The sequence below is a fragment of the Polyodon spathula genome, chromosome 16 (assembly GCF_017654505.1).
Source record: "Polyodon spathula isolate WHYD16114869_AA chromosome 16, ASM1765450v1, whole genome shotgun sequence".
In the NCBI taxonomy this organism is placed as follows: domain Eukaryota; kingdom Metazoa; phylum Chordata; class Actinopteri; order Acipenseriformes; family Polyodontidae; genus Polyodon; species Polyodon spathula.
Genome location: NC_054549.1, coordinates 36,160,874 through 36,171,696, shown reverse-complemented (window position 1 = coordinate 36,171,696; position 10,823 = coordinate 36,160,874). Strand labels below are relative to the sequence as shown.

Below are 10,823 nucleotides of genomic sequence, written 5' to 3'. Positions count from 1 at the left end.
ATATAATGAAGACTGAAGTCTTACAGTATACAAATGTATACAGTAGGAATCTTTAAAATGAAGTTTTGTACAGAACACCTTCCTCTCCGTTCGGGCAGCAACAAAACCACCGCCTTCCTTTCTCCTCTCCCTTTTGGGGGTGGACAGACTGATGTGGACCTGGGGATATGTTGTGATTCTCAAATTAGTTTCATTTGTGACATGAACTGGATTCAAAACCAGACCTTATTCCAAAGTGAGGTAAATTAAGCAATGTTTTTGAAAAATGTGATTAACACTTATGCCTCGTGCGTGACTTGAATTGACTCCTCTGCGATTCAGAGACCAGTGCTGTACCAACTAAGCCGGACAGACAGCTGCTTTGCACCCTTCTGAAATGCCAACTAGAAAACAGAAGCCATAATTCTATCAATCTCAATTTTAAGGATTTTGGCAAAGTTGTTATATCAGTTCCAGACATACAATCTTAACATACTGAAGGCAGTCATGTTTTGATTTATGGATTCTTGTTTCGTTTCTACATGCATGAAAAACAGTGTTTATTATTATTATTATTATTATTATTATTATTATTATTATTATTATTAGTAGTAATAGTAATAATAATAATTCACAGCATAATAAATACCAGCACATAAAAGGCATTATTAATATTATAAAAATGTGTTCTTTCATTAAGTATAGTTTGAGAATAGCTTAGGGTTTGCAATACCATAGACATATGAATTTCATCATCACTAGAAAATCAGTAAATAAAAGTACTTCCAGACATCTTTGGTGAAGAAATTAGATCTTCCTGACATGAATTTTTCATGCCCCATATTTATTTTCTCAATATTAACACATTTCCCCCAATAATCTGTGATATATTATGTTTGGCAAATATTTGTCTTTGTTTATACTGTATACAGTCAGCACTCGCATATTCTTTATCCAGATACACGTTACCACTGTTATATTAAGAATAAAATCAAACCCCGTTTATATAACAAATTAATGCACTTACCTGTCACACACGATTTCCGTTTATCCGTCAAAGCCTGTATTTTTCTTTTGTTTGTTTTTACAAATTAGTCTGTCTTTATTTTGCAGTTACAAGGCGCTTCCTTCAATTTCACATGACGAAAATGCAGCAAAAATAAAGTGAACGAGACAAGCCACAGTCATGTAAAAGCCAATAATTAAACAGTTTTAGATACTGTGATGCATTTGTTTTAAATCTGTGATCTTTAGTTGGTTTTGTGCATTTTCATTTGCAATTTTGAATACTGATTTTGGATACTGTTTTAATTCTGGAAACTGGTTGTTTTTTAATCTTTTGCTAAGTTGCGTTGCCTCTTATGTTTTACGCAGTTCTGTGAATGGGTATTATTTTGATTTAATTTTGCCGTTGGGTCGTTAATGGGGAATTTTACATACTGCTACAATACGTACCGGATTTAAGATTATAGTTCACGTGTCCAGAGTCATCTCTTTTGGAAAGTGATTTTTTCAGAATCATATCGTTTTTTGAAATAAAATATTTCTTCTGTTGAAAATATAGTACTGTACCTTTCATCTATGCATTTTTGACATGATATCTTTATTGTGTTCCCTGAGGAAAACAGACAAGGGATGGAACGGGCCAAAATGAAATAATCAGATATGTGTCACACGTGTTTAACCATCACTTAAGTAAAACATGTTATAGAGTTGGATATGCGAGTTCTGACTGTAATACAGAACATACTTAAACAAATGCCTAGAGATTTAAGTTGTCAGCTCTGCTATATGGAGTACAGGGAAGCTGAACATAGTCGCACCCGAAAGGTTGACACCGACAAATCCTACACCGACATGGACAGTCCACAGAAATCAAATCTTTTAAACCGGTCCTGTCAAAAGCAAGAGATAAACTGAGAAAATGTTGTCTCTCCTTTAAAAGACAGACATTGAAAAACTGTTCTCCCTAAAGCTGTTATTTACACAACTCCTGTCAAATACTATATTTTGAAAACTCTAGAAAGCAATAAGGAAATATTTGGAACCATATTTAAAGGGTGAATAGCATTATTCCCAGAGGGTTCTCCGGAGTGTCTCCATTGATGATAAGTATTTAAATAGAAAACCATGCAGTTTGGTTATTTTTATTATTTCTGTGTTTACTTTCATAATTCTGGTTATAAAATAATAATAATAATAATAATAATAATAATAATAATAAAGGCATGGCAGTTTTCAGGATTTAAAATAGTTGTTTGAACCGTTAACCGTGAAGTGGTACAATTACCTTATAATATAGAAAATGCATTTTAGCATTTCATATACAATACTTTGATATGAGGTTTTCAGTTTTTATTATAACACCAACATCTCGAGCAAAGAAGGGGGATCAGGAAAAAGAGAAGCAATCGGAGCTCAGTATTGTTAAAGACAAATAAACAGATATAACCATTTTGAAAAGTAATTTGGAATAGTGCCTTTGTTTGGTTCATTTATTTTTAAACTACAATTTTAATAGAAAACACAGCCCACATACGATGAGTCTCGTAACAAAATGCTTTTGTTTAACAGGTGGGCTAAAGTAAACAAACCTAAATAAATAAATAAGATATTGTAATAAAATGCACATCAAAACAAAACTAAATTGAAAAGGAGACAATAATATGCTAGGGTACTTGAAATGAAATATGTAGGTGTTTTTAAACAGTTGCATTTTTCATTGTTGTGGTTACAGGTGGTAGACTACTTTATTTCATACTTAGAAACAACATTACATTGCAAACTGACAAGCAAGTGTTACGTGGAAAACCTGAATAAACATGTCAATGATGATATAATATATATTTTATAATGTTCTAATGCTTTCATTTGAAATGTATTATTAAGTTACGTTTAACCCTGTATTATTAAGTATGTATAAGCCTTTCTAAATTATATTAGACTTTATATGTCTATAACTAGCAGCCTAAGATTATAAACTATTATTATTATAACATGTTGCTATCACTTTTTTGTATATATAAAATGTTTGAATGTTTTTAATGTTAATAAGTGCAAAACGCATTATGAACTAATTCATATAAAATACTAGGAATACTAAATGAAACTGTATTAATTCAAGGACAAATGTTTCTACGAGAAGTCTTTTTCAACGTCTTCGTATGAATTTGATAGAAAATCACATGTCACTTAATATTTAATAACATTTGAATTACAGACACTTAAAATGAAGTGTTACCATTTATGTAATGACCTGATTACAATTTAAACACTGTAGCTGTAGACAGATGTAAGCATGCACTTCGATTTAGAAATAGAACAGCACAGAGTAGACTGTGATCTCTCCTAACACTGTTAGTACAGCTGCTTACCAGACCTTCCAATTTGGTTAAAAGCCTCTATTTTTCAGACCCTCTTTCCGACCTCAGAACGGGGGTTTGTGTTTCTCCTGGCACCCTACGGCTGAATTTGTAACTTATATTTTGATTATGTTTTTCTGTGGTGTAAGATAATTTGGCTCATTATCACCACAGTTGTCAGGCCCAAACCAGTAGTTGCCGGAAGGCAGGTTTTGTGTTTTTTGACTGATGATGCAGGTCATGAATCTTCTCTGGCAGGGCGCTGTTATTTAATACTAACCAGGACCCTCTTCGCAATCTCTTTGCTTTTTTCAACAGTTTAATCTTTGGGTTAACCTTGGGAGTTCCATTTCTGATGGATCGCTGCTGGATCTCCAGTGTTTTAAACAGTATGATCAATATCTGCACTGTAAGCCCTTTCAGTGATTTCTCTAAATCTTAGGCTGCGTTATGCACTCCATTACTCAGCTTGAACATCGTAGTGGGACTGCTTACCACTAAAAAAAAAAAAAAAAGAAATGTAAATAATGTTTTGGTAAACATTTTAGTATCAAGTATACACTGCTGTGCAAAAGACTTGTTGCATTTTTCTACTCTGATGCATTAAGAGCATCAGCAACTTACTCAAAGCCTCTGCTAGTGTTTTGTACTATTATAACAACCTTGACTTCCATAAAGAAGGAAGAACATTGAGTGAAATAGCACGCATCACTCGATTTTGAAGGTGTGGCATCCAAAGCATAATAAACAAGTACAGAGAAACCCAGGACTGGAAGACCCAACAAGTTGTCTAACAAGGATGAGCAATACTTGAAGATAATATCCTTAAGAAATAGAAAGACGACAAGCGTTGAATTGACAACAGAACTGGCAGAAGGCACAGGTGTCGTTGTCCATCAAATCAACAGTACAAAGTTTTTATACTTAGTCAGAGCAATATCCTGTATAGTCCTGTTACAATCACAGATCTTCAAAATCATCAAACATGGTTTTCTTAGTTTCAAAAAAGTAGAACTTATATAAAATACTTGCACCAGTGGCTTCTACTGTCTTTAACAACACAATGATAAAGTCACATACAATTACATATGCAGTGACAAAACCCCGGGAGTTAACTCTTTCAGGCAAATGTTACATTCATTGAACCAAGGTCACATGGCTTATACAGCAACCAGTTGCAGCTGAGATATCTAGGGATCTTGTGACAAGCTTAAAAGAACCTCCCCCAGTTGACAAATGCACAAGATAGCATGCAATTAATTTTGAATGAAAAATATACCATACAGCCTTGAGACCACTATGAGACATTATCACAAATTATTGTCATTGTTGCTCTTTTTACAATGACATGATCAAGAAACACACTGCATGACTTATAGTCTTCCATGTAATTCTTATGCCAAGCTAAATTGGCTGACAAACATAGTCCAAGGCAGTTTGGATAATGGGGCTTTTATCAGTGTTATTTTTGCACAGAGTGCAAAAATGTCTTGGTCTGGTCTGAAAAATAAAACATTAGTATGTTTTTCAGATGTCCTGACTTTATGGTGTAGCTTGCTTTAGGACAAAATTGGTCTGGAAAATGTGCGGACCGCTATTCATTTTCCATTAAACAGCAGAAATTGTGGTCCCACAGCAATTGGCATAAGATAATAAGAGGTCTTTCATTTCTTTGTGCAGTTTGTTCAATTGAATCCCTTCACTGAAAGGCTACCCTGATAAAGTCTTTCATTGTAACAGCATTTGTTTGCACACCTTCATGTTCCCCACTGCACTTGCAAGCTGGGGTCCAGCACATCTGTATCAGCTATAAGACATGATAGTGTACTTTGCTTTGGCCTTTTTTTAATTTAATTCACTCGCTCGGCTTTGACTGAACCGCATACTGCTTTTGACCTTTGTGTTGCATTGCACACTCCTGCTGCCAGGCTTTTTTTGTGACGAGTGCAGTCGCTCTAGATTGATGTTCACACACCAACCAGAATGGCTCCTAATACAAACCACTCACAATGCAGAAGAGGCATGTGACCCCTACATCAAAGCAGTGGACCCTGCTGGAAATGCAAAAGTGTGCCTGAGTGGAGCTCTGGAAAAAACGCCTGCATTTTGTAGCTGTGTATTTGCCTCTGCATGTACTTGTATTGTGTGCATTCAAATCCTCCTCTTGAAACATGTCTGCGCTGAGCAAGAACGGACATAGCACAATAGGACGCTATATTAAGGCTATAACAACCAAAGCCATTCATGATAGTACTCTTCATGTCCATATAATTGTATTGCAAACATATACACTGTTTTGCAATTTACTGCAGTACTTACATTACTGTAATAGAATACCTTGTTCTTTATGTAGTTATTTGATCATAACAGAACATATGATTGCCATTCAAAAGCAGCCGTTACGCGGAAAGGGAATTGTCAGGTTTGATTCGTTGAATGGCTTTAAAATCGGGTCTAAATTAAATCTGAGCAGAAATATTTTAAAATTGCACACAGTTGTCTACTTTGTGTTCATTGACCCTGTTGTCAACAGTACATATTACACTTGCCTTTAGCTTAATGCCCCTTTGATTGTCTGTCATTAATATGAGGGTCCATTACGTACTGAACGGGCTGATGCAGTGGTACGAAAGCTCAAATTGTTTTGGATGGTAACAATTCCCACATGGCAGAAACTTTCTTGTTTTAAACATTAAGGTCTAATCGTTGTTATTATCCAGTCTGAATATTCAGTAGTTACACTAACAACTATTTAGTGGGATTTGCTCAACTGCCACACAGCTTAAATTGATAAATTACTTATTTCCGAAATGTAATACTAAATAATTTGTTAGCAGTTATCACTTAGTTTCCTTTCTTATGCCAGAGAGTGCAGTTTTTTTCATATATGCATGTTTATTTTTAGATCTTGTGAACCCTTAAAATTCTTGGCTTAATGTAACGAAAGCACTTAGTACTAGCAGTACACTGAAAACAACAGATCAACTGCAGACTGCTTTCAGCAACTGAAGAAATGAAGCACTTCTGCTTTAAACCAAAACAAATTACGTACTGCCAAGGAATGAAAGATTACATTTTTGTATAACCTGTGCATTTTCATAGTAATGTACATTATTTATTAGCTCCACAGTGTCATTGCTTTTATGATGTTTCCAAACAAAAGATGCAGCCGTGATTGGTTATATACAGATCAGACAAGTAAATCTTGGTAGAAACCCAGGACGCTGAAGAGTTGTAATGACCTGGGAATGAATGTGGCAACTCAAATCCACACTTAATACAAGCTGTATGCATTTACCCCCCTATTAACGCTGAACCCCTCCAAATGCACTGTATTGTATAGACAGCACACTCATGAGACAGAATGCAGCACAACACATGGAAACAGACACAAAGAGGTTGTAGTGTAGACTTTAGAGGCATGCTATACTGTATATAAATCACTTAGGAACAGATAAACAACTCTGTATTTCAAAGACCATACAAACTATCTCAGCCATAATCCTAAATAGGCTATTAAAGTTCTCCTGATGGGAGCTGGTAATTTAGATAAATATGGAAGCGTTTTAGAAAGGTAATTCATTTATATATATATATATATATATATATATATATATATATATATATATATCTATATATATATATATATATAGGTACATGCCATTGCCAAGTTTTAAAGTAGGGGATAAAAATATTGCAGCCATCCTAAAGCATAATACAATTTGAAAGCTATAAAATAAAGGATTAAAAATACATAAGAGAGTGCTTGGCGCATATGTGTTTTGTAAACACAATTCAAAGGCTGGTAATGATTGATTGATTAAAAGAAGAACAGTGCACACTCATGGCTGTTTACGCTTGGGATCCTTGTGTTTATTCCTATGCCTTCCTATCTAAAATGTTAACAAAAAGGAATCTGTTGCTGAGATGGGTATCAGATTTCAGGGAGTGTTAGGATGTCATTTAAAAATTCCAAACAGAAGAATTGGGAGTTAATGGGGTTTCTCACCATTATTGTACAGCCTTCCCATAGCTCACTTGCAAAAAAAAATGCAAGAGGATCAAACTTTTCTGACCCAAAACAGCTCGGAAACCATTATTAAGTGATTAATTGCAGATCGTAAGAATAGATATGCATCACAGAATACGACCCAAAGCCTTAAAATCCATGTGGATCAGATTTTAAGATAATTATCGTCGGAATGCAAGTATAAATGTGCTTTGTAGATTGCGGACATCCACTTGATCATTAATTATAATTACAGAAATGTCAGCATGAATTCTGTGTCTCATAATGACAAGGAAAGGATTATAAAATGGTAAATGTTTAGGAATCCTAGTTTATTTTTAGCTGAGTGCTAACATACTTTGTAGATAGCTCCAGTCTTAAAACAAATAATTAACATTAGGTAAAATGGCTGTTTCTCAGCTACATTGTATTCAAGGATTGTATTTACCTTGTTATATTTCATTTAGATTATGAATATCCATGTAATTATTTGGTAAAAACTGCGTAATTACCACTGATTCTTGGTTCAACACAGTAACTACAGTGTAATTAGAGGGACATAGCCTTGTGAATCACATGTTGTTACCTGATAGAATTATGTATTAACTCCATGGCACAGTCAATTTCCATGCAATTAAACAGCATCAGTAGTTATCATGTAAAAAGCAGGAACCATTGCTAGTTACATGGTTATTATCATATCATTATATGACTATAAGCCCCATGATCTAAAGTGTTACCTTAATTTTTTTTCCTTTTCTGTGTTGTTCTAGTCATCTAATGATAGCCTTTACCAAAGATTATAATTCTGTATAAGACCACTAACTAACTAACAACAACACGCTAAGGATTTGTATAAAACTAGATTACTAATGCTAGAAACAAAAATAACAACACACCATTTTCACAGGGTCCGTTGGTGGTTTTGTGGGGTCGTGGTCACACGTACTGTAACTGGCTCCCTACATTCCACCTGGCTTATTGAGAAATGCGTTGTTAGGTCCACGTGGGTCATATTCTGTAACAAGGCCTTGGTTATCAGGCAGGTGAAGCACACAGCTGATGGTGGCTTCAGGAATGCATGGCGGCGTGCGTACGTTGGCATATACAGTATCTCCAGCATATCCCCCATTATCTTTCAGCACGTATGTGTTGAGGATTTTTCCTGTGAAATAGCTATCGAGTATTTTTTCCCCTACAGAACAAAACAGAGATGTTAGGGTAGGGGGAAGAGAAAAGTCAGTGATGATGCACAGGAAACATGGCAAAAGAGACTTTGTATTCATTTACATTGTGGCAGCTACCTCCGGATTTTTAAAGGTTGTTACAGTATGGTTGTATGCAACTAACTTTTCTTAAACCGCTGAAAATGATCTGTCTCGTAATATTTATCTTGGTGGAGTTTGCCAGCTTTTATCCAAAGCGTTAATGTTCAGCAGATGGAAGCACATATTAATCCAACATCACTCTTTTTTCTTTTAAAATAAATTCTTAATTTTCCCCATATATACGGGTTTTACTGTTACATGACAAATTGCAGGTCCCTAGTATAGATGGGAAAAAAAACCACTTGCAATTACAAACTAGCATGTTTTATTTATTTATTTATTTATTTGTTTGTTTGTTTGTTTTTTAATTATACTGAAAAAAAAAACAGTTACTAAATACCTTGTTATTTTAAAGATACTTTATTTAGAAAGTACACAAACAGGATCAGATTGTTTTAGATAAGGCAAAGCGCACATAATTACCACTCATGTCTGCAAACTCATGTCCCCGTGTCACAGTTTATGGTTACCACTTGCAAATTATAAAGATACTTACTTTTTTTTTTTTGTTGTTGGAAACCCTTCTTTACAAACATAGCATTACTCCAGCCACAGTTTAAATTCATGAATGTCCATGAAATGCTGATGTTTTCAACTAAAGTGAAATTCATCTATGTCACATCAGAATCCCGGTTCGTGATTTTCTCCATGTAATATAGCATGCCATTTATGAAACAGTCCAGTCCTTGTCACCTTGTGAACAGAGTGAGGAGCAGAGACAGCAGAAGGACAATGGGAAGTCGGGGGTGAAGCCCAAGAGCTCCTCCACATTCTCTTGAGTTTTCCTGGGACCAAAGAGAAAAGAGATGGATCAAAACAGATAAGAACTGCCACTACCTCGCACAAGGCAACTGTGGTGCATAGGGTTAAAAACAATTTCAAAATACAGTAAGCCCACAACTCCCATGAAAAAAAAAAGAACTATTGGTTAAAAAAAATAATAAATCATTAAGAAAGCTGACATGTTTTGGCTCAGCATTGCCTGCATCGTGGGGGTAATGAAAGTAATGCTAAGCCGAAACAAAACGTTTTCTATGTTATGTTTTTTTTTTAACCAATATATATATATATATTTTTTTTGTCTTGTGAGTTGCTGGGTTTCCTTTATTTTGTCAAAAAGAAAAGGAACAATGCAGCAAGGCAACAGATTTTAATGGTTCAGGAACATTGCTAGGAATGAAATCGATCTAAGATGACTTTGCTCAGGTAAGTGCACTGAATGCTGCTGCACGCTTATCAGCATGTTACTGCAGTGGAGGAGCCCTTACCTGAGGGTGAAAGGGATGACACGAATCTGGGCGTCTTCTATCCTTTTGTACTTTCAAACGCTCACACTTGAGAGATTCGTTATGTTCACCGGAGTTAAGGAATATATCATGCAGCACTTATGTTACCAACATGCACAGAGGTGCACTACTTTTCTTTCCATGTAAAAAAAAAAAAAAAGTAACTTATGTAATGGCTCTAGTCTAGTCATGGTAGCAAATGTTTTGATGAACACTGAAAAACATTTCCCAGAGTCAACAAATAAATAAATAAATAAATAAATAAACATCATATTTATATGTTTTCCCCACATACAAAAACACCAAAGTAAATAAAACTAAGTATGCATGCCCGAGAGCCCTACCCATATTGAATTTATAAACTACAATAACATGCTTTTTACACATTAACTGTATCCAGGGTTCAAAATATATTTTTTATAATTTCCCCACATCAAAAAAACAAGAGAGGAAAACAAAGACAACATGCCCTAGAGCCGATCATGCTGAATTAATAAAATCTTAATGAAAACCTCTCGGTTTGTTATTAGCACTTGGCAGGATGCGATATTTGGATAACATTATTAATACTGTATTATTCAGATAAAGTCGGTGTCCAGTTAGCGGTTTAATAAACACCATAAGCTCGCGTTGAGACATAGATGTTCTGTTTGAGTTTTTAACAGCTGCAGTAACAGAAAAAGGATATACATGATTTCTATGGGTTCCATTGTGATGGGCATGGCTGACGTGCAGTCACACTCCTGATCAACCACCACCATAAACAGATTGCTGCTGGGGATCTGCTGGATCACAAATGATCTGTGAAAGAAGAAAACAATCAGTCACAGATTTGTATTCATGCAATAAAACATGCACC

The 10,823-nt window shown here is 35.0% G+C and overlaps 1 protein-coding gene across 1 annotated transcript in view; it reads right to left on the bottom strand.

Moving 5' to 3' along the window:
- Positions 1-9,068: 9,068 nt before the first annotated feature.
- The window catches only part of LOC121329136 (voltage-dependent calcium channel subunit alpha-2/delta-3-like), a 141,985-nt gene continuing 140,230 nt past the window's right edge, over positions 9,069-10,823 (bottom strand). The window contains exons 36-38 of the mRNA XM_041274516.1: positions 10,653-10,765; positions 9,947-10,029; positions 9,069-9,463 (exon numbers count right to left, since the gene is read on the bottom strand). Of these exons, the coding sequence (XP_041130450.1) occupies positions 9,368-9,463; positions 9,947-10,029; positions 10,653-10,765 (292 nt within the window). The 3' untranslated portion in view covers positions 9,069-9,367. The remainder of the gene's footprint in view (positions 9,464-9,946; positions 10,030-10,652; positions 10,766-10,823) is intronic.